Source organism: Esox lucius, chromosome 13 (genome assembly GCF_011004845.1).
Source record: "Esox lucius isolate fEsoLuc1 chromosome 13, fEsoLuc1.pri, whole genome shotgun sequence".
Classification (NCBI taxonomy): domain Eukaryota; kingdom Metazoa; phylum Chordata; class Actinopteri; order Esociformes; family Esocidae; genus Esox; species Esox lucius.
In genome coordinates this window covers 39120576-39145613 of record NC_047581.1, presented here as the reverse complement: position 1 = coordinate 39145613, position 25038 = coordinate 39120576, and the positions used below count along the sequence as shown (strand labels likewise).

The 25038-nt window shown below is 43.1% G+C and overlaps 2 protein-coding genes across 6 annotated transcripts in view; both read right to left on the bottom strand.

The window, feature by feature from the left end:
• dmrt1 (doublesex and mab-3 related transcription factor 1) overlaps nt 1-5701 on the bottom strand; it is a 41853-nt gene extending 36152 nt beyond the window's left edge. The window contains exons 1-2 of one of the 2 annotated variants that reach the window (XM_013131544.4): nt 4927-5701; nt 3370-3547 (exon numbers count right to left, since the gene is read on the bottom strand). In XM_013131544.4, coding sequence (XP_012986998.1) covers nt 3370-3547; nt 4927-5142 — 394 coding nt within the window. In that variant the 5' untranslated portion in view covers nt 5143-5701. The remainder of the gene's footprint in view (nt 1-3369; nt 3548-4926) is intronic. The other variant, XM_013131543.4, reaches the window with a different exon arrangement.
• A 1685-nt stretch (nt 5702-7386) lies between these two features.
• Nucleotides 7387-25038, bottom strand: part of kank1a (KN motif and ankyrin repeat domains 1a) — a 68883-nt gene continuing 51231 nt past the window's right edge. For all 4 annotated transcript variants that reach the window (XM_029124561.2, XM_034296430.1, XM_034296431.1 and 1 more), the window contains 9 exons: nt 20736-20882; nt 17044-17134; nt 14844-15050; nt 14610-14697; nt 12804-13023; nt 11117-11259; nt 10003-10203; nt 9157-9255; nt 7387-8912 (listed from right to left, as the gene is read on the bottom strand). In XM_029124561.2, coding sequence (XP_028980394.2) covers nt 8850-8912; nt 9157-9255; nt 10003-10203; nt 11117-11259; nt 12804-13023; nt 14610-14697; nt 14844-15050; nt 17044-17134; nt 20736-20882 — 1259 coding nt within the window. In that variant the 3' untranslated portion in view covers nt 7387-8849. The remainder of the gene's footprint in view (nt 8913-9156; nt 9256-10002; nt 10204-11116; nt 11260-12803; nt 13024-14609; nt 14698-14843; nt 15051-17043; nt 17135-20735; nt 20883-25038) is intronic.

Below are 25038 nucleotides of genomic sequence, written 5' to 3'. Positions count from 1 at the left end.
TTCACAGACAGACGGCTCAGCCTTGACCGGGTTGGTATTCCCCGTCCTATCAGGTTGAAAAGAACAGGCTGTTTCTCTCCACGATGAAACCTCTCTGCCATGGAACCACAGAGTGACCCAAAGATGTCCTGGCACAGCCGCATGTTACCAGGCCAGCACTCTGATAGGCTGACGGCCAACACACTGTTCTCCCGACTGATAACACCTGCACATTAACCTCCTGATGGTGCAAGCTCGCTTCCCCTGTCCCTAACTCCCTAAACACTGCCTCCCTTCACCACATTCCTGGGAACGAGCTGTTTTATACTCAGGTAACCTCCCCCTGACATGGTGAAGGGTGGAGGTGGGGGTACAGGGTGTCTACACCCTCTGACGTGGTGGAGGTTGGGGTACAGGGTGTCTACACCCTCTGACATGGTGGAGGTGGGGGTACAGGGTGTCTACACCCTCTGACGTGGTGGAGGTTGGGGTACAGGGTGTCTACACCCTCTGACATGGTGGAGGTGGGGGTACAGGGTGTCTACACCCTCTGACAGGGTGGAGGTGGGGGTACAGGGAGTCTACAGCCTCTGACATGGTGGAGGTTGGGGTACAGGCTGTCTACACCCTCTGACAGGGTGGAGGTGGGGGTACAGGGTGTCTACACCCTCTGACAGGGTGGAGGTGGGGGTACAGGCTGTCTACACCCTCTGACAGGGTGGAGGTGGGGGTACAGGGTGTCTACACCCTCTGACATGGTGGAGGTTGGGGTACAGGGTGTCTACACCCTCTGACATGGTGGAGGTTGGGGTACAGGGTGTCTACACCCTCTGACATGGTGGAGGTTGGGGTACAGGCTGTCTACACCCTCTGACAGGGTGGAGGTTGGGGTACAGGGTGTCTACACCCTCTGACATGGTGGAGGTGGGGGTACAGGGTGTCTACACCCTCTGACATGGTGGAGGTTGGGGTACAGGGTGTCTACACCCTCTGACATGGTGGAGGTGGGGGTACAGGGTGTCTACACCCTCTGACATGGTGGAGGTTGGGGTACAGGCTGTCTACACCCTCTGACGTGGTGGAGGTTGGGGTACAGGGTGTCTACACCCTCTGACATGGTGGAGGTTGGGGTACAGGCTGTCTACACCCTCTGACGTGGTGGAGGTTGGGGTACAGGGTGTCTACACCCTCTGACATGGTGGAGGTGGGGGTACAGGGTGTCTACACCCTCTGACATGGTGGAGGTTGGGGTACAGGCTGTCTACACCCTCTGACAGGGTGGAGGTTGGGGTACAGGCTGTCTACACCCTCTGACATTTCTGTTAATTTGTGTTATTGACCCTGAATGCTTCATGATGACATAATTACGGCCTACCACAGCCACACTGTCAACAACACCTACCTGGGTATGCACAGTCTGCTCAGGAGAATTACAGGCACTCCGACCAACCAAGGAAAATTGTTTTCCTCAGAGTTCTGGCTTTCATTCACAGCCCTGCTCATTTGGTTTGTCACAGGTTGGAATTGTTTGATCTGTAAAGCACGTCTCAGCAAAATGTACACTACCGTTCAAAAGTCTGGGGTCACTTAGAAATGTCCTGCTGTCACTTAGAAACATACAATCCTATTTTCACAAAAGTTAGGACGCTGCATAAAATGTAAATAAAAACAGAATGCAATGATGTGCAAATAATTTAAACCCTATAATCAATAGAAAATAGTAGAAAGACAACATAAAATGTTTAAAAAATGCTAAAAAACAAAACCTGGTGGAATATTACACAACTATTTAGGTCAATTGGCAACAGGTCAGAAACATGATTGGGTATTTAGAGATCATTCCAGAGAGGATGGGCCTGTCAGAAATGAGGATGGGGAGGGGTTCACCACTCTGTGAAAGACTGCGCAGGCAAATAGTGCAACAATTTAAGAATAACGTTTCTCAACATCAAATTGTAAAAAGAGTTTGGGGATCCAATCATCAATAATACATAATATAATTAAAAGATTCTGAGAATCCGGAGAATGGGCTCAGGAACATTTCCAAAAACCACAAATCAAAACTCTTCCATGCAAAGAAGAAACCATATATAAACAAGATCCAGAAAAGCTGCCATCTTCTCTCGGCCAGAGCTCAATTAAGATGGACTGAGGCGAAGTGCAAAACAGTCCTGTGGTCTGAGAGCAGCTGGAGGAGCTGTACTACCTGTGCAACCTGAATGGGCTGCAGGTACCGCCTCATGCTACCAGTAGTGACAGTAGTGATCAGTCAGGAAGGATGAGGAGGGAGCAATTGTCTGTGGCCACCACCTGCAAAACCATTTCCTTTTTGGGGGTTGCTTTTGCTTCTCCAGTGCACCTGTTGTCACTTTCATTTGCACCAAAACAGGTGACAGTGATTCAAAATCGCTTACGCTTCCTAACTGGACAGATTGATATTCCTGTAGTTTAATAGACTTCTTGTTCTACTATGATGATTATGTTCCCTTAATTTTTTTGAGCAGTGTATATATAAAAAAAAATTGTCATGTTTGTTGTACTTTGAAATACATGTTGTTTTAAGATGTTGAATCACATCTATGTGTTTGTTTTCTGTCATTTATGAAAATGTGCCTGGTAAAAATGTTGAGTTCCTGGTATAATTTTGTCATCATCAGTGGCTGGTACAACTTGGGCATGCACAGTGGCTGGCAAACCAAAAAGTAAATTCCCTACCCTGAGTGTAGTACTGAGTTGAAGAAATGTTTTCTACTCCCCCTGTCCATGTACCTGGTTCTACTCCCCCTGTGTGTGTACCTGGTTCTACTCCCCCTGTCCATGTACCTGGTTCTACTCCCCCTGTGTGTGTACCTGGTTCTACTCCCCCTGTGTGTGTACCTGGTTCTACTCCCCCTGTGCGTGTACCTGGTTCTACTCCCCCTGTGTGTGTACCTGGTTCTACTCCCCCTGTGTGTGTACCTGGTTCTACTCCCCCTGTGTGTGTACCTGGTTCTACTCCCCCTGTGCGTGTACCTGGTTCTACTCCCCCTGTGTGTGTACCTGGTTCTACTCCCCCTGTGTGTGTACCTGGTTCTACTCCCCCTGTGTGTGTACCTGGTTCTACTCCCCCTATGTGTGTACCTGGTTCTACTCCCCCTGTGTGTGTACCTGGTTCCACTCCCCCTGTGTGTGTACCTGGTTCTACTCCCCCTGTGTGTGTACCTGGTTCTACTCCCCCTGTGTATGTACCTGGTTCTACTCCCCCTGTGTATGTACCTGTTTCTACTCCCCCTGTGCATGTACCTGGTTCTACTCCCCCTGTGCGTGTACCTGGTTCTACTCCCCCTGTGTGTGTACCTGGTTCTACTCCCCCTGTGTGTGTACCTGGTTCCACTCCCCCTGTGTGTGTACCTGTATTGGAGGAGGAGGTGCCAATGGAGGTGTCCCCAGGTGGAGGTGATGGTGGTGCTCCTGAGAATAGACAATGTCCAGCTGGCTCGTTCTTCACTACCACGTCATGACCCGTCAGAGGAACTGGGCTACAGATCCCCATCTCTTCCTCCTGGGCCTGTTGTCGACGCAGTGCCACCTGGACAGATAGACAGGCAGGGACCAACAGGCAGAGACAGACAGACAGACAGGCAGGGACAAACAGCCAGAAAGACAGGCAGGGACAGACAGGCAGTCAGACACGCAGGGAGAGAAAGCCAGAAACAGAGGCGGTCAGTTTATCGATCAAAGTAACATTGTATTAATTCACATTTTTCTGTTGACAAAACATAACAATAGTCACAAGCACACATGATGCCATTACAGCCCTTTCTTACTGAGACGCTGTCAACCCCAATCTAAGGAACCCAGTAGAGCCTGAGTGTCAGGGTGAGGAGTGGAATTAGTATGTCTGCTCTTTTAGCTTTATTTTACAGTTAATTTCTTATGGTGAATTTATATTTATATTTTTATAAATTTATGAATTTATATTTGAGAGCAATCAGAGACAATCAGACAAACAAAGACAGACAGAAAGAGAGAGACAGATGGAAACAGTAAGGCAGACAGAGAAAATCAGACAGAGACAGAGAGACAAATTGACAGGGACAGACATGAACGTAAAGACAGACTACTGGAAAGACAGGAACATAGACCCAGACAGTCGGACAGACAGGCATGTTTCCCCACACACAAATTAAACTCAGTTCTAATAGACCAGAGATAGTTGACTGATGTTGATACAGCCAGCGTCTAGTGAATATGTGCTGCCATGTTAGTCTTCATTCAGACCCACTCATTAAATCTGCAATTTGTGATGATCTAGATCCTATTACAGAAAGCATGTCATACTGAATGGAAACAACATCTATTTGCCAGTCTCCTAACCTAATAAGGGTGCTGACACGAGCTCAGCTTCGTCATAAAATAGTACATTTTGCTGTAGTTGTGCCATGTACTGTATCAGATAGACTTCAAATGTAAAGGTTGTCACTATTTAAATGGATAATTTCAACAACCTGTTGAAATCCATTAATCAACATAAGCAGTTATTCTTTACCTTAGGCATTGTCTGAGGCGCTAAACTAAAACATCTGCAGGAAACCGCAGAGGGATGTTCGCCAGACACACAGAAGGTTTATTCAACATTGTAGCAGATTGTAGCAGTCAGCTACCAACTCAATGTATCCATTTCAGTAAACAAATTACCATGTTTTGATAATCTGTAAATACAGAGCACAACTATAGCACTACAAACAAACAACAATCAAATTAAATATTAAAATGTGACTATTTGAAAAGACAGCATTGAGGCAGCTAGCTAACTAACACGATACTTTGCTAATGGTGGAAATGCACAATGCATTTATGCATGCACTTGCAAAACTCACCAAATTTTTTATTTTCAGTGATTAAATACAGTGCATAACTTAATGCTGAAGTAATGCACTGCTACCATTACTGTGCGCCTTTCCCTACCTGGGCGGCCATGACTCTCTGCCGCTCTGCGATCAGTTTGCATTTCTGACATTGGCAGTCTCTCCAGTTACAGAAGCGTTTGTGTCCCTTCAGAGGCGAGACGTAACCGTGGTTTCTACACCGGGAGCACTTCGGCATTCGCGGGGGTTTCTTCCCGGGCAACGGGGATATGGGACCCGCACACTCCAACAGTTTGGCCTGCTCTTCGTCGCTCATGACCTAGCGTTAGCTAGAAGTGGTGATTGTGGCAGCTGCAGAAAAATCCTCAGCAAAAAACAAGTGCTCGGCGACTCAATGGCTGTCCTCTCGCGACACAACTATCAACTGGTGGCGGCGAGTAAATAGTCTTAAAACTTTTAATGTCGCGAGAAGTTGCAGCAATATGCCAACTGCTACAAGGTTATGGTCACCGTTCCAAGTCAGTCTGAACGGTTGGCCCAGATCAGCATTCCACATTGAGGGGGAGCTAATAGCTACGGACCGACCAGGCCCTCCTCTCTTCTGCCTACTCTGAAGTAGTATGATTAAAAAATGTATCTGGACATTAAAACACAATGTTGTTCCCCCCTAAAGTCGATGACGTACACTACAAGGTTTTGCATCATCAAGTTGGGCCTTCATAGAAAAGTTCCCAAGGTGTTGAAAGCTGTACACACCAGATAGCAGACAGTAAGACTACACACCGCCGACAGAACGAACTACGACACTTTATTTTACCTTTATACATGGTATCAAATTGATACCTTGGTGTCTTTTACAGTCACGCACTGTCTCAGTAATAAAAACATAGGGAAAAACAAACAGACGAGATACACGCCTAGCAATCATAGTTCGGGGTAAAACATGTATCCGACATTCTTACTACTATAGGTACCAGTGCTTCTAACGTAAGTCAGGTAGTCCCAGATGAACAGAGTGTAAGACCTAAGACCTGCCTATTAAAACCAGCCAATACAGTCAAACAATTTTAGCCAGTTAAAATGTAGCCAGTTAAAAAAAGGCCAGCATTTCAACCCGTTCTATTAACCCAGGCAAACTACCATGAACCAGCGCCACCCACATATACACAGCCTATCCCCAGACAGCTCAAATTGGAATGAACAAATGTAAACTAGTGGTATTAATTTGTCACTTTCTCCAATGATAGTACTGAAGATCAGTGTCTCTCAACTGGGTGGTCTAGAGCTGCCAGAGGGTCCTTTAGACGAGAAGGGAAAATCATAATAAAAATGTACAATTTGACATGGCTATTTTACAAAATCCATATCGCATTTAGAATACAGTGCCTTGCAAAAGTATTCAAACCCCTGTTTATTTTGTTACTAATTAACAAACTGTACACATAAAAGTCACTCTGTTCGATATTTTATCTGAAAACATTGAAACTCTAACTATTTATAAAGTGGGGTACTTTTTAAATAGTTCCAAAAATTCTTAATGTGATTGATCAAAATTTTGACTCAGTATATAGGACATTCACAATTTGCAATTGAGCCACTCCAATTATACTTTGGCCTCCCAATCTAATGTTTTTTAGTGGATTGAATCAGGTTCTCTTTCAGTATTTCCCTGTTTTGCTCCATCCATTCATCCTTCAATTTTAACATGAAGCAAATGAGAAGCATCCCCACAGCACGATGCTGCCACCATCATACATAAATGTATGGATTGTTTGTTTAGAGGTATGGACAGTGTTATGTTTGCACCAAACATAGTGTTTTAGGTTTGGCAAAAGATCGATCTTGGTCTCATTTGACCTGAATCCAATCTCACGCTTTCTGGCAAACACCAGACATGCTTTCAGATTGCACTTTTTGAGTAACTTCTTTCTTACTACCTTCCCACAAGGGCAGTGTTATGCTGAGGTCTTGACATTATTTACCGGTGTACCATTACTTCACTACCTGACACTGAACCCTGTAGCTTTTTCAGAGTGACTGTTGGCCTCTGGGTTTTCTCACTAGTCTCCTTCTTGTTTGAGCACTGGGTTTTGAGGGACTTTTCTTGGCAGTGCCTGGGTGGAAAGATGCAGCTTCCATTTCCTGATTACTAGGATTTCCAAACACTCCCTTATATATCCATACTTTATCAGTTCAGTAAAAAGCTCTTTGGTCTTCATCTTCTTTCAGATTCACAGCCTGACCAATGTAGTTTCAACAGTGATTTTACCAGAAAATGTGACAGCAAGCCAATACATTTATTTTTGGGTTGAAATATGTATAATCAAGCAATGTAGATTGATGTCTCTGACAACAAGCAATGTCATTTTAATAAACACATTTACTTTTGTAAAACATGTAGTGAAAAGAAAACAGGGAAGATTTCATTGTGTTATATCATGTTTTGTTGGGAGTATTTTCTACGACCCTGGGGGCAAAAATCTTAAGAACCACGACAATAATGTAGGTTCATTTCACAGTAATGGTCATGTCCAAATTGAGAAACAACCAAAATGTGTAAACAATCAATTCATTTATTTATTAATGCATGGATTCCTCCATGGACATTTTGCATACAACAAGGCAGCATTCATATTAAATACCAGTTTCCACCAGTGGAGGGAGATAGTAAACCAGACATTCAGTAGCAGTATTATCCATATCCCTTCTGTTGGGGAGACAGAAAGACAAACCAGAGAGTGAAAACAACCACAGCTTATTGAAATTAACTTTATTGATATATGGCAATAGATTCCAGGCACTTCAAACTTCAAAAAAAATAATCAAAGCACCCCATCTCCTCCTTGACATTCTTAAACAACACTTTACAGAAGTATTCTACTAGCAGTACTAGCACTGTAAACTATATACAAGGGAATAGGTTGATATTTGCATTTAAAACTATAACAGATAAATATATAACTTCATGTAACATTAACAATAGGAAATATTCAAAATAATGTGATTTTTAAATAGATAGAAATTATTTGGATAAAACTATCATTTATATCCAATCGAGATAGCTTTTTTGGTGTAGGACCCAAATTGAAGCCGAATGTTGCATTTGCGATTCAATATTCACATTGCAATACATTTTTTGATGAAAAGAAATCTTTGAAACTATTTCTAATACTACAGTATCCTGACTGCAATATATTATTCATATTGGACAAAGGAACAATGTTCCCATCTTTCATCCACAAATATCATAGTAGAGGAAGAATATTGCCAAGCTCAGTTGTTACTTTAAGAACTACGGGAATAATGTAGCTACAGACACTGCCTGGTCAGTGAAACAATATATGATATGATTTACATACAGTCTGAATTGACATGAGGCATCAGTGTAATATAACAGCTTTAACCTGTGGTGGTACTGAGATGAAGATATGTCCTGATGCTATTTAGCCTTCATCACAACTAAAAGGTGAGTGTTGACCAGTACCATGAATGTAGCAACAGATTGTATGTAATAGTAGTATACAATGTTATTAAGCTGCTGGGATATAGGAAGTAACAGATCCAAGCCGGAACAGCCCATAGGGTAGGAGCCCAGTACACTCCTGGCCCAGATGTCTATACCAGTACAGTCTGGCCTCAAAACAGAGAGGCTGTTCTCTCTTCCTCTTTCCCTCTTTCTCTACCTTTATCCTCTGTTCTTGCCTCCTCTTCCTCCCTGTCCTTTCCCTGTTAAATGGACTATATGCAGTTGGAATGTCACACAGATCTAGACCTTCTCTACATTCACTTTAACATGTCCAAACTGACTGAACAATACCATTTCCACTTATTACAAGACTGACCAATACAGAACCATCTTATTTAATAATATAACATTAATGATAACGACAGGCATCCATGTCACTTTAAATCCAGGGCTCATTTCTGTTTGGACGAGAATCAGCTCCTGGCATTGCTATCCACATTCAGCCATTGATTTGTTGCTGTCCTTTGATGACCAATAGCTGTGTAGAGTGGAAGGGGCTAATCAAATATGCCCCTCCTAGTAGGACTAGGGGATGTCTTCCTGCTGAGACGAGGGGTCCCCTAGATACAGACAAACAAATGCAGAGTTAGTAAGTTAATATTCTCTGTCTTGAGATGAGGTGTCCCCTGGAGACCGACACTAAAAGAAACAATTAGACGGGACCAAACTATCTGTCATTATGTTTGTGTGACTGATAAGATAAGTTGACATAGGATTGAAGATTACCGTCAGGGGTCAGAGTCAGTGCACAGAGGTTTGGTTCAAGGGTCAGAGGATAAGGTCAGAGGAATGCAGTGTACTGACCGGTGACTGGGCTTTGGAGAAGTTGACGTGGGCATACAGCAATACTGCTATGTCCTTGTGACCGGCATCCAGAGCGATAGAGAGGGCATTGCTTTCATCCTGGAGGGAGAGAGGGTTGAATTACACTAAACAAACACCTGTACGTACGCTGTCGCAGCCCAGATGAACACAACCCCAAAACAAACACCGGTACATACGCTGTCGCAGCCCAGATGAACACAACCCCAAAACAAACACCGGTACGTACGCTGTCGCAGCCCAGATTAACACCCCCCCAAAACAAACACTGGTACGTACGCTGTCGCAGCCCAGATGAACACCCTCCCAAAACAAACACTGGTACGTACGCTGTCGCAGCCCAGATGAACACCCCCCCAAAACAAACACTGGTACGTATGCTGTCGCAGCCCAGATGAACACACCCCCAAAACAAACACCGGTACGTACGCTGTCGCAGCCCAGATTAACAAACCCCCAAAACAAACACCGGTACGTACGCTGTCGCAGCCCAGATGAACACACCCCCAAAACAAACACCGGTACGTACGCTGTCGCAGCCCAGATGAACACACCCCCAAAACAAACACCGGTACGTACACTGTCGCAGCCCAGATGAACACACCCCCAAAACAAACACCGGTACGTACGCTGTCGCAGCCCAGATGAACACACCCCCAAAACAAACACCGGTACGTACGCTGTCGCAGCCCAGATGAACACCCCTCAAAACAAACACCGGTACATATGCTGTCGCAGCCCAGATGAACACACCCCCAAAACAAACACCGGTACGTACACTGTCGCAGCCCAGATGAACACACCCCCAAAACAAACACTGGTACATACGCTGTCGCTGAGAGTGGCATCGCAGCCTGGCTGGGCCAGAAGTAGTTTGACTATCTCAGCATGGCCGTGTTCGCTGGCACACATCAGCGCTGTGGAACCCTCATCATCCTGGACGTTGACTTCTGCCCCCTGGGCCAGCAGGGCTCGAACCATGTCCATCCTGCCGTGACTGACGGCCAGCATCAGACCTGTCTGGCCAGCCTGGAGGAATAATGTATTATTACATATGACATATCTCAGCCCGACATGCCTTATTGTTTTAAAACTGGTTACTGTTGGATTTAGAGCAGTAAAAAAGTGATGTCATACCCATGGTATGATCTCATATGCCATGGCTTTCAGCCTATCAGCATTCAGGTAAAATGTGGATGTTCAACATTATATCAGCCATGTAAAACGGTCAGTCTCATTTGAACCACGTTGATTGGTCAGTGTCTTTAGAACCATGTCGAACGGTCAGTTGTCATTAGAACCTTGTTGAATGTTCAGTGTCATTAGAACCATGTTGATCGGTCAATTATTATTAGAACCATGTCGATTGATCAGTGTCATTAGAACCATGATGATTGGTCAGTGTCATTAGAATCATGATGATTGGTCAGTAACATTAGAACTATTTTGATTGGTCAGTGTCGTTAGAACCATGTCAAACGGTCAGCCTCATTTGAACCTTGTTGATTGGCCAGTGTCATTAGAACCATGTCAAACGGTCAGCCTCATTTGAACCTTGTTGATTGGCCAGTGTCATTAGAACCATGTTGATTGGTCAGTGTCGTTAGAACCATGTCAAACGGTCAGCCTCATTTGAACCTTGTTGATTGGCCAGTGTCATTAGAACCATGTTGATTGGTCAGTGTCATTAGAATCATGATGATTGGTCAGTGTCATTAGAACCATGATGATTGGTCAGTGTCATTAGAACCATGATGATCGGTCAGTGTCGTTAGAACCATGTCAAACGGTCAGTATCGTTAGAACCATGTTGATTGGTCAGTGTCAGTAGAACCATGTTGATTGGTCAGTGTCAGTAGAACCACGTTGATGGGTCAGTGACATTAGAACCATGTTGATTTATCACTGTCATTACAGCTCACTTTAACCTCTGACCTCGTACCTGGCTGGCTTTAGCGTTGACGTCCCCTTTGCTGAAGAGTTCTTCCACGATGGCCATGTCTTCTGGATCCTCTACAGCAGCCAGAGCAGCCAGCATAATGGGAGTATAGCCAGCCTTATTCTGCTGGTTCACGTTACAAACGTCTGAAAACCCAGCAACAACATCAAATACAACACCAGTATAACAACAGCCAGCCTTATTCTGCTGGTTCAGTCTGAAATCACACAACAAGTACAGCACTAAGACCTGACTGTCTGGATGGGCCGAGTACAGCACTAAGACCTAACTGTCTGGATGGGCCGAGTACAGCACTAAGACCTGACTGTCTGGATGGGCCGAGTACAGCACTAAGACCTGACTGTCTGGATGGGCTGAGTACAGCACTAAGACCTGACTGTCTGGATGGGCTGTTCATATGTGGTTTCATGCATTGTCTCTGCTTGGCTGTGTAGCACTGAACAGAAAATAACAACAAACTAGTATACAGAGACAGAAGGGGACATCTCCAGCTCCTGCCTCATCTCTGAGGTAATCTCTGAGGTGAGAGGCAGAGAAGGAAAAAGGGGCTCGTTACATCAGAGAATACAAGTAGATGGGAGAGTGACAGCTGCACAGGACCAGCCTGGAGAACAAAAGGCTTTCTGTTAGAAGAGTGAGAAACAGTTAATCAGTCTATTAGCATACCTTAACCAAATTATCTTAAGGCCTCTGCATCAGTCTGCAACAACAGGTTGGTGGTTGAAGGTAAAATTAAACTAGGAACTGAAGATCTCAATGAGAATTTTGTAAAAGACTGCAAGTACAAAATAGATTTTGCAAGAGATGGAGCTGCCTTGTACAATAATGTGTCATCAGCATACAAATTAAAATTAGTTTTCACAGTCACAACTGTCATAACCCAAAATTGAGACTTTGGAAATTCCATTATGAAGTGCAATTTTTTTGATTGTCACCCATCCAATACTTGCAATATACTTGCTTGCGTTCTATCACAGAGAGAGATTTGAAACCATATGCAAGGATTCATTTACGTTCTCCAGGAAGACAGTGTTTTCAGCAAAACAGGATGATGGACAGTATTGAAGGCCTTGGACAGGTCAATAAATAAAAACACAACTCAGATTCTCTTCTAAAGATTAAACTATATCATTTACCACCAGGATGGTTGCTATTATAGTATGGTGTCCTGGTCTAAAACCTGACTGTAATCTGTTTAATGTTATTTTCAGTAAAAAAAGGCAGCCGTTAATGGTACCCAGGCGCTAATCACCCCTCACTGAATGAATTATGTCAATGGAAGAATAAGCGATACTCCCAGATAAATGATCAGAGCCTTGGTTGAATTTGAATGAACTTACAAATATTACCATGACATTAAACAAATTAATTAGGCTATTATTGAAACATAATACAAACGATATAGGCTACCTCACAGTTCGACATCAGCTTGTTAGACCCACTAGACTACCATACATGAGACTAGAGTTATGCACTGGCCTTGAAATCAACTCGATAGTCCCACTAGAACCCCCGGGAGAGACCTGCAAAGACACGCCGGACTCCTCGGTTTTTTGATAACTTATTCATGTCACCTATAGGGTGGTGGTGTACTTTTCATTTTGTACATTTGTAGGGCGTAATAAACAAATGAAAATACTATATCCTGTGTTCTTAGATATAACCTGACCTGCGTCGAGCAGCGTCTTGACAATGTGGAAGTTGGAGTGTGACACGCTGTAGTGCAGTGCCGTGTTCCCGTTCCCGTCTGCCATGTTGACCACGTGACGCAGCACGGCTGGAGACACGTCCCGGAAAGCACCCAAATAGTCCTCCACCATGCCCGCAACTGCAGTCTTCTGGCTGGAGACACGGAACCACTCGTTCTGTACCGTGTTCACACTGGCTCTCTGGGAACCGGACCGACAATGAACCAGACAGAGACACAGACACGGCTAGGGTCAGTTTGTTCATCAAGTGAAACGACGAGGGAATCGTGGAAATAAAATGAACAAATGTTGTTGCTCTCAATAGATTCCAAGTTAGGTCTTCCAAGTGAGAGGTACTGTCTTTAACCACTACGCCACGACATTATCGTCACCTTTATTGATAGCTATTGTATCAATGTAATTCCTGAATTAAAGAAAAAGGTACGTTGTTTTGCCATGAAAGAAAAAAATATGTTCTTATGCCATAAAATGAAAGAGCTTCACCAGTCACTAAACACCATTCAGCATTGTGTTAATCTGACTAATGTTTCTTATTAAGTTTACCTCCACCACAAATAGCATCTATGAACTTTTTGCTTTTAACAGCTTATTAGCCAGTAATAGGCTTATTAGTATCTACTAACTTCTTAGGAATAATCATAAGAATTGAGCAATTGCTAGTGAGACTGAAGATGAACTTTTCCATGCCAGAAACAGTCGCAATATAGCCATATACAGTTTTAGTTAAGGCTTACTATAACATAATTACTGTATGTTGTAGCCAGCAAATGTGTTTGTCTATCCTGACCCAAAACGCATGCATGGATGCGTACTATGAAAATCCACCAGAAACTGTTTTACTTCAGGCTCACTATAATGTAGGTTTAGACAGCTAAGTTTTCGTCTATAAAGAATAATTAATAATGCGTACTTATGTTTGCCTGTGAGGAGATACGAACGGGGGACCTATGGTTTACAGGTCCGCTTCTCTAACCACTACGCTATTTAACAAAGTGTAGTCAGACAGCCATTCAGTCAGACAGGCAGCCAGTCACTCACTCAGTAAGAGACATTCGGGCTTCTTGGCCGGATCTGCACCTAAGCAGTTCTGCTTATGCAGTCCGGCAAAATAATTTCTGTGAGGCCAATTTAATGATGATCAGAAGATGTCTGATCCATGCACATTTCTGACCAACTCTGTTAGCTGCTAAACACAACCATATGTAAAAGGGATTACCATTATTTAGTCACCATCTTTGGAAAGAGAGAGCACAATGGCTGTGTTACAAACTCTAGATTGTAACCAAAGATAACTTTCAAGCAGAAAGTAGGCCTTGGCTGTGATCCAAATTCTGCCAGATCTTTTGTGTGGGGCCAAGAAATACAGAGCTTCTTAAAGCTTCTGCTTAGGTGCAAATCATGTCCTGTTTGTACTCTACACAGTCTCTGCTTTACTCAGATAACAGGCTACTCTGTTAAGAGAGAGACAGACAAACACACATTGTAGCTCAGTGGTTTTCAAACCTCTCCAGGGACCCTCGGTGGTCACACAGTTGTGTTGTAGCCATGAACTCTCTCATGTAAATTAAGCAGCAAAGTGCTTGATAATTAGTAGACAGGTTGATTCAGGTGTCCTGACCCTGAGGGATTGTCTGGGGATCCCCAAGAGATATCTGAACCTGCTGTAAAGTTCAGCAAATATTTTATCCCCATTAGCTAAAACAGCTGGTCGTCCTGGGGTTGACGGAGAGTTGTAGATGAATTTGTATGAAATAACTGTTCCTCACCACTTCTCTACTGGTTAAGGCCTTGCCATCATTCAGGTGGTTCTTCAGAAGATTACAGGCTGCCAACATCTTCTCACTTAACTCATACCTGGAGAGACAGGTATCAGGATGGTTCAACAATCAGAAACTCACAGCAAATCTGAGACACTGCATAAACCTCAAATCAACCCGTTTAGGGAATCCAAAAATCTGAAATACTTCTGCACCATCCTGAAGAGACAAAACCCAACCCACCTCTCTCTCCTCTCCTCCCGCTCTTTTCCTCCCTCCTCTTCATTCCTTCCCACTTCTACTGTTCCATCCTTCTGCATCGCCTCAGTGGTCTTCCTCTCTTCATCTTTTCCTCCCCCAAAACTCTCCCCTTCCTCCTCCTCCTCCTCCTCTGTCCCGGAGGAGCTGCTTTCGTCTGACGTGGAGTCATCGCTGGATGTCGTCTCATACCTGTCAGCAGACCAACCCCATGGGGAGCCAATGAGTCACAAAAAACACAAATCCTATTTCAGGAAATCCAGCTTTTTTTTTAAGACTGTCCCTGGTGTTGGTTGTAACATGTCAGACTCTCTCTGGTGTCAGTTGTAACATGTTACACTGTCACTGGTGTTAGTTGTAACATGTCCGACTGTCACTGGTGTTAGTTGTAACATGTCAGACTGTCACTGGTGTTAGTTGTAACATGTCAGACTGTCACTGGTGTTAGTTGTAACATGTCAGACTGTCCCTGGTGTTAGTTGTAACATGTCAGACTGTCCCTGGTGTTAGTTGTAACATGTTAGACTGTCTCTGGTGTTAGTTGTAACATGTTAGACTGTCCCTGGTGTTAGTTGTAACATGTCAGACTGTCCCTGGTGTTAGTTGTAACATGTTAGACTGTCCCTGGTGTTAGTTGTAACATGTTAGACTGTCCCTGGTGTTAGTTGTAACATGTTAGACTGTCCCTGGTGTTAGTTGTAACATGTCAGACTGTCACTGGTGTTAGTTGTAATATGTCAGATTGCTTTAGATCAAGCGATTCTATCTATATGTACATATATCAATATCTGCCAATCAGCATAGACCATATAGTAACCTCCATCAACAACCCCATTTCCAAAAAAGATGGGACGCTGCATAAAATGCAAATAAAAAAAGAATGCAATTTTGTGCAAATCATTTATCCCTTTATTTAATTGAAAATATGACAAAGACTGCATATCAAATGTAGAAACTGAGAAATGTGATTGTTTTGGGAATAATACATGCCCATTTTGAATTTGATGCCAGCAACACCTTTCAAAAAAGTTGTGACAGGGGCATGTTCACCACTGTGTTTCATCACCTCTTCTTTACACCACTCTGTAATCGTTTGTGAACTGAAGAGACCGATTGCTGTAGTTTTGAAAGTGAAATGTATTCCCATTCTTGCTTAATACAGTATTTACATTGCTCAACAGTTCCAAGTTTTCTTTTGTAATATTTTTCATTTCATAATGCGTCAAATGTTTTCATTGGGTGACAGGTCTGGACTGCAGGCAGGCCAGTTGAGCGCCTAAACTTTTACTATGGAGCCATGCTGTTGTAATATGTGCAGAATGTGGTTTGGCATTGTCTTGCTGAAATAAGCAAGGCTTTCCCTGACAAAACATTTGTCTGCATGGCAGCATATGTTGCTCCAAAACCTGTATATATTGTTCATTATTAATGGTGCCTTCACAGATGTGCAAGTCACCCAAAACATGTGCATTAATGCACCCCCATACCATCACAGATGCTGGCTTTTGAACATTGCACTGATAAGAAGCCAGATGGTCCCTCTCCTCTTTAGTCTGGAGGACACAGTGTCCATGATTACCAAAAATAATTTTGATTTGTCAGACCACAAGACAGCTTTGCACTTGCATGGTAGAGTTTTAACTTGCATTTGTGGATGCAGCGACGTACTGTGTTCACAGACAATGGTTTTCGGAGGTGTTCCTAAGCCCATGCTGTGATGTCCACTACAGAATCATGTCTGTTTTTAATGCAGTGCCATCTGAGGGCCGAAGATCACAGCCATCCAATATTGGTTTTCGCCCTTCTCCCTTGCATACAGAGATTTCTCCGGAGTCTCTCAATTGACCTAATTAGTTTAGTGATATTCCGCCAGGTTTAGTTTTTTAGCATTACACAACTTTTCCAGTCTTTTGTTGCCTATGTTACAACCTTTTTGAATCGTGTTGCTGGCATAAAATTCTAAGTGGGCATATATTTTTCAAGAAACATTTCATATGTTGTCTTTGTCCTATTTTCTAATGAATATAGTGTTTTAAAGATTTGCACATCATTGCATTGTTTTTATTTACATTTTCCTCAGCATCACAACTTTTGAAAATAGGGTTGAATATCTACATATTGATCTATCAATACAACAACCTGTGTCACAACGACCTCTATTCATTTTAATATCCGTGTCTCTCACCCTCCATTGACACCAACAAACTGCAGGTTTTTTTTGGCACCCGGGCGGCCATCTTTCTTCTTCATGATGGACTTCAGTGTGCTCTGACCACCTGTGAAAACAGTTACTAATCAGTATCAACATATTAAAGTAATATTATATTAATGTAATAACATGTAAGCCCATGTCAATGTCCAGAAACCCAGCTAGCCTATACCGACAAACCAAGCCATCTATTTGGGGATCCTACACATAACAATTGCTTATGTAGTGCACAGCTTTCTTCTATTTAGTGTGCTACGAAGGAATATGGTGCCATTTGTGACCCAGCCAGTGTTTGTGTGGCTGTTTGGTAACATGGGAACACGCCCAAAGCCCCAACTATCCCAAACATTATAAATACAGGACTGTCTGAGTCAAATACCAGCCAGACCTCAACCTCTGCTCCCTGAGACGAAACCAGCCTTGATACACCGCCAGAACATCCCCGAATTTAGGGGCCACTCTGCTTCAGGGCGTCTAGGCCATGACTCAGCATACTGGAGGCTCTGTGCCTTGTGTTCAGCTAGTTAATTATTATGCATTGATAATTCCAACCATATTAATAATTCCAGCCATACTCTAGACACTGTATTATGTAGTAATAATTCCAGCCATACTCTAGACACTGTATTGTGTAGTAATAATTCCAGCCATACTCTAGGCACTGTATCATGTAGTAATAATTCCAGCCATACTCTAGACACTGTATTATGTAGTAATAATTCCAGCCATACTCTAGGCACTGTATTAAGTAGTAATAATTCCAGCCATACTCTAGACACTGTATTAAGTAGTAATAATTCCAGCCATACTCTAGACCAGGGGTTCTCAACCTTTTGCAAGCTGGGCCCCCCCAAAGCTGGTTCATTGCAATTGGGGCCCCCCTTCCCGGCGCCACCCCCACTACACCACCTTGCATAGATAGATAGATAGCCCCCTAGGCTATTATTATTAGGCCCACACGTTATTATTATTATTATTATATTCATCAGTAGCGGTAGGTAGGCCTATTATCATTACTAGGCTATTGTTATAATTGGCACTAGCACCAGACTTCTAATGTGAGCTTGCAGACATTATTATTATTAGTATTATTATTTTTTACAGAAGGTTGCAGGTCGGCGATGTTAATGTGAGACCTGAGCCTGCTTTGCCTTGCAAAGATCCTCCATTCTTGGCGCAATGTCTGATAAACATAGTCTCAAATCATCCTCGATTTGTGCCGATTGCGGTATTTCGTTTTGAATGCAGTCATTTTTGAGAATCCTGCCACAAATATGTTGACGCGAAAGGGAGGAGAATCTTCAAGGCGACATCACAGAGTTGAGGGTTTTCCTGCATCATTGCTGCACAGAATGACGAAAGAGGGCAGGAGGTAAAGAGTTCCTTCAGCCAACTGTCACTCTTCAGCTCAATAAGCTGTTCCTGCATATCATATGACAGCTTGTTTGCTGTGCACACAAATGGATCTCGAACCCACGCAAAAGAGCGATAATCCTCTTTTGGACGTCGCAAATTGTTCTCTCATTGCTGACAGGTGCTCAGACGCTGACTGAAATAGAGAGGAGAATCGTGTGACGTGCCTGCATCAGTGATAAAGTCTGCAAGGCTGGGGAACATGTCGCAGTTCCCTCGACTGATGCGGCCATGCCAGAGGTCAAGTTTTTGTGTGAAGGAGTCCACTCTGTCTGCAAGGAGCAAAATATGAGTTTTCCGGCCTTGCAAAGGCAGGTTGAGGCCATTCAAGCGGTCAAATATATCAACCAAATAGGACAGAGACACAAGCCACATAGTGTCATCCAGATGCTTCACCAGATCTGATTTGATTTCTGTCAAAAAACACTTCACCTCCTCTCGCAGCTCATACAACCGCTGTAACACCCGCCCCCTGGAGAGCCAGCGAACTTCAGTGTGCAGAAGCAGCTGTTCGTGCCCTGACCCCATCTCCTGGCAAGAGGACCCCAAAGAAGCGAGAGTTGATGTGATGAGATTTATAATTTTCACGGATTGGTTCAGCACGGAGTCAAAGAGAACCTGGCATTTTTGTAGCAGCTAGTGCTTCGTGATGGACCATGCAATGTGTCCATTTCACAAGTGGAGCTACTTGCTGAACGCGAGCAGCTAGGCCACGCTCATGGCCCGTCATTGCCCGCACACCATCCGTGCATAAGCCAACACATCGGTCCCAAGTCAAACCATTTTCACTGAGAAAAATACCAAGGACATTGAAGATGGCTTCTCCTGTAGTGTGCTACTGAAGAGGCCGGCAAAACAGGACATCCTCCTCAATCGCCTTGTCCCGCAGATACCTGACATAGGTGAGGAGCTGTGCCTGCCCAGCAATATCAGTGGATTCGTCCAGCTGCAGCGCGTAGTAAGGACTCTATTTTATGAACTCTATCAGTTGCTCTCTGATATCATTAGACATGTCTGAAATTCTCCTAGCGACTGTGTCATTGGACAGTGGTACTGCACCGAGCCTGGCTGCTGCACTATCTCTATCATTATTCTGCACATGTCTTGCGCGGCCGGGAAAATGAGAGTCTCTGCAATTGTATGCAGTTTACCCAGTTTAGCTATTCTTTTGGCCACTACATACGATGCCTCCAAACACTGTTTAGACACAGTGCTGTGAACTGAAATTGTTGCCTGTTGCTGATGGAGGCCATCAAGCTTTCGTTTAAAATATTCAGCCGATTTATCCTAAATCCTTAGCCAGCATGCTTTGTTTCGAGGTGCCTTTTTAGTTTGCCGGGCTTCATGCTGTCGTTTGCCAGCACCTCGGCACACACGACACAATGAGGTCTCAGATCAGCCGTGACTGTAAACCCAAACTGCAGGTATGCTTCATCGTACCTTCAAAGCTTTTTTGCAGCTGGTGGTGCGTTGGTTGCCTTGTTGGTACTCACTAGAAATCTCTCCATTTTTGTTTGGTTTTAATTTAATTTGGTTTTGACACAAAAGTCGCCAGGAGGATGATGTGTGTGTTATAATAGTCCAACCACTTGCATTTTTCTCCCATCCTGTAGCCTACTCGCGCCCCCTTGGGAAAGTGTCCGCGCCCACCCAGTTGAGAACCACTGCTCTAGACAATGTATTACATAGTAATAATTCCAGCCATACTCTAGACACTGTATTACATAGTAATAATTCCAGCCATACTCTAGACACTGTATTACATAGTAATAATTCCAGCCATGCTCTAGACACTGTATTACATAGTAATAACTGCAGCCATGCTCTAGACAATGTATTACATAGTAATAATTCCAGCCATACTCTAGACACTGTATTACATAGTAATAATTCCAGCCATACTCTAGACACTGTATTACAATCACCTAGACCAGAGGTGTCAAACCGGTTCCATGGAGGGCCGAGTGTCTGTAGGTTTTCACTCTCACCTTATACTTGATTGACTAATTAGGTTACTAATTGGTTAGTTTCTATTTTCACCTGGTTGTTTAGGTCTGAACTGGAAACCAGATTTTTGGAAAAAATTAAAACCTGCAGACACCTCCATGGAACTGGTTTGACACCCCTGATCTAGGGAAACATAATGTAATGTGATCCTGGTTTGAGGAGCTAATGAATCACCATTCATAATGAATAGTCTGTGTGTGTGTGTGTGTGTGCGTGCGTGCATGGTCTGATTGACGGTAATTCCGTACCGTGTAGGGCGCTGGACATCTGCTGGTCCATGCGGTGCTTCAGTGTTGCCGGGCTGGGCGGAGCCTTAAGGTCATGTGACACTGTATCAGTCTGGCTGACCGCTGAACTCTGGACGATCTCACTGGACACCTTCAGCTTAAACCCATCTGGACCAATCCAAGAGCAGAGGATTCAGACAAGGACTTTTACACACACACACCCACACCCTAGCATTACAGCAAGGCCTCAACATCTGTATGCCTGGCTGTGGGTTTCAGAAATGTCAGGTTCTAAACCCGGAATGGAATGTTCTGCAGAAAACATGCTAGTTCATGCATGAGAGACAGATATGAAATACTGCAAAGCTCTTCAAGAATGTAATGAAAGATGGCTGTGGCACCACAAAACATTTCAGACAATAAAAACACTTTCCCTTCCAGCTAACCAACCAACCCACTAGAGCTGGGCTCACTTCCAACTGAAGGCAGGCAGGTCAGGAGATGAAATTCCAATTCAAAGAAAAGAAAAGCATTTTATGTCAACTGTGGACTGACTGACCAACCAAAGCATTTTGACCAGCTGACTAGACCGTATTTAGATTATAAATGTATCCTTATTTTACCAGGTAAATTGACCGTCACAGCACAGTAGATCAACAGTCTAAATAGAAAACCATCACAGTGGACCAACAGTCTCAATAGAAAAGCATCACAGTGGACCAACAGTCTAAATAGTAGACCATCACAGTTGACCAACAGTCTAAATAGAAAACCATCACAGTGGATCAACAGTCTAAATAGTAGACCATCACAGTGGACCAACAATCTAAATAGAAAACCATCACAGTGGACCAACAGTCTAAATAGAAAAGCATCACAGTGGACCAACAGTCTAAATAGTAGACCATCACAGTGGACCAACAGTCTAAATAGAAAACCATCACAGTGGATCAACAGTCTAAATAGTAGACCATCACAGTTGACCAACAATCTAAATAGAAAACCATCACAGTGGATCAACAGTCTAAATAGTAGACCATCACAGTTGACTAACAGTCTAAATAGAAGACCATCACTGTGGACCAACAGTCTAAATTAAAAACCATCACAGTTGACCAACAGTCTAAATAGTAGACCATCACAGTTGACCAACAGTCTAAATTAAAAACCATCACAGTGGACCAACAATCTAAATAGAAAACCATCACAGTGGATCAACAGTCTAAATAGTAGACCATCACAGTTGACTAACAGTCTAAATAGTAGACCATCACAGTTGACCAACAGTCTAAATTAAAAACCATCACAGTTGACCAACAGTCTAAATAGTAGACCATCACAGTTGACCAACAGTCTAAATTAAAAACCATCACAGTGGATCAACAGTCTAAATAGTAGACCATCACAGTTGACCAACAGTCTAAATAGTAGACCATCACAGTGGATCAACAGTCTAAATAGTAGACCATCACAGTTGACCAACAGTCTAAATATAAGACCATCACAGTGGATCAACAGTCTAAATAGAAGACCATCACAGTGGACCAACAGTCTAAATAGTAGACCATCACAGTTGACCAACAGTCTAAATTAAAAACCATCACAGTGGACCAACAATCTAAATAGAAAACCATCACAGTGGATCAACAGTCTAAATAGTAGACCATCACAGTTGACTAACAGTCTAAATAGTAGACCATCACAGTTGACCAACAGTCTAAATTAAAAACCATCACAGTTGACCAACAGTCTAAATAGTAGACCATCACAGTTGACCAACAGTCTAAATTAAAAACCATCACAGTGGATCAACAGTCTAAATAGTAGACCATCACAGTTGACCAACAGTCTAAATAGTAGACCATCACAGTGGATCAACAGTCTAAATAGTAGACCATCACAGTTGACCAACAGTCTAAATATAAGACCATCACAGTGGATCAACAGTCTAAATAGAAGACCATCACAGTGGACCAACAGTCTAAATAGAAGACCATCACATTAGATCAACAGTCTAAATAGAAGACCATCACAGTGGACCAACTGGATGAATAGGATTCAGTGTAAATCATGAGTTCAGAATGGAGTATGTGACCCAGCCAGGTGCAGTTAGGGATGTTGAAGTAAATGAGGATTTAATTAAAGTAGAATAAAGTGGAATCAAGTGGAGTAGAGTAGAACCAGAAATCTGTGAAGGAGTATTGAGGACAACACCATAGTAATTCTAAAACAGCAGGTTGTTGTTCCACTTAAAGTCCAGAGCACCTGACTGGTTCATTTCTATGATCTGGTGCCAGAGACTTCTACCAGCTTCTGTAAAGCTCCTGATCAGAGAACAGAAACAACCTTTTCCCTCGCATAACCAGCACTGGAATGTCCAGCCTCATGTCAGAATCCTCCTGCTTGTTGAGTGATCCAGCAGTCTGAAAGGCCAAAGCCACCACCATTATGCATGGCCAAAAATGTAAAGGAGTCTAACCAAAGCATTGGTCCCAACCCAAATGTTATGCTGTTTAACTAACTGTAAACCTTCACATCTGTCTCCTTGGCCATTCACACCAGATTCCATTATAATTCATGATCAAAAATACACACAGTAAACCAGAAAAGGAATCAAGCAGTCCTAGTTCAGCCGGCCCGCAATTAAGTGATAAATGTTGATGCCCTCACTGGATTTGAACCAGAGTCTCCCATGTGAGAGGCTGCATTTTTAACCAGTACGCCACAGTGATATACATTCACCCAGTCACTAGACACCATTAAGCGTTGGGTTAAACTGACTAACGGATCTTTTTAAGTTTACAACAAATAGCATCTATGAACTATGGCTTTTGCCACTGGCTGTTTTAGCAGCTTATTATCCAATAATAGGCCTACTAGTATCTACTAACTTACCACTTGGAATAGTCATAATTAAGCAATTGCTAGCAAGACTGAAGATAAACTTTTCCCTGCCAAAGCTATTATAACATTAGTTAAAATAACTATCAATATAGGTGACGATATCTGACTTTCTCACCAAGTGAAAAGACGAGAAAATTGTGGAATCCCCTACTCTTTTACAGCCCAAGGGGTTTTGATAAAGCCTATATTACCCCCAAAAGCATGCATGGATACGTACTTTGAAAATCCACCAGAAATAGTTGCAATGCTGTATAACTGTAAAGAGTTTTAATTTAAGCTTACTATAACGTAGCGCAGTACGTTATAGTGGGTATTCGCTCTTCTTGGCCGGCTCCGCTTATGTGGTCCGGCAAATATGTTGGTGGATCTTTATGCCGTGATCCTTCCACTGGTCCTTGGGAACTTGGCTGAATTATAAATGATGTGGAGCTTACCAAGTCGGCTTTGTAAGAAATGCTGATGCAAAGACCTCTGCAAGTCAATGAATAGTAAATGACCACAAAATAACCAACTCAGTCTCTGCACTTTAATCCCATTGAAAAATGGTGGTTTGTCTTGAAGAGAGCACTCCATAACTGAAGGCCAAAAGATCTCAAGGATCTGGAAAGATTCTGTATGGAAGAATGGTTTAACGTCCCATCCAAAGTGTTTTCTAATCTCTTAAACACATTTAGAAAAGGCTCAGTGCCTTCCTACCTGCCAGTGGGGGGTGAATAATGTACATTGCCTCAAGAATCCGCACAGTTCCACCGAATGATCAATCAGCACAAAAGTTGATATGCTGAATATATTGACAAAGATCCTGAACTCAAATCGTTTCTTATTAAATGGTCTACTGACCAGTCAACATTCATGTGGGCATGGTCTACCAGACAAAGGCATTAATGTGGACGTAGCCTACTGCACAAAATAATGCATTAGAGTAGGCATGGTCTGTTATGCGAATAAATTAATGTGGGCGTGGTCTGCTACACAAATGCATGATTGTGGGCGTGGTCTGTTACACAAACGCATTAATGTGAGCATGGTCTGCTACATGAATGCATATAAATTAGGTTATTAATATTGTCACAACATTCAGTATTAGGGATGTAACTGTACACTTATCCGTACCATACAGTTCGGTACAGGACGTTTGGTTCGGTACGCGTTGTGATCCGAATTAATATAGTCTAGTTTTAATTACACACGTTACTTTTTGGTGTGCGAAACTAATATTCTAAACGAGTATCGCCCCGGAGATGGATCTTAGAGCTATAACTTAGCAGCTGAAGTAGTCTAGAACATAACTTCACTTGCCGACCATGGCCAACAACCAATCAGAAAAGGCTGGTTCGCTTTATAACAGTTCCTAGCGTACCTTTCCTATAGCAAAATTTATGAAAATTTAATCATTCGTGTCATTGGTTGGGAATACTAC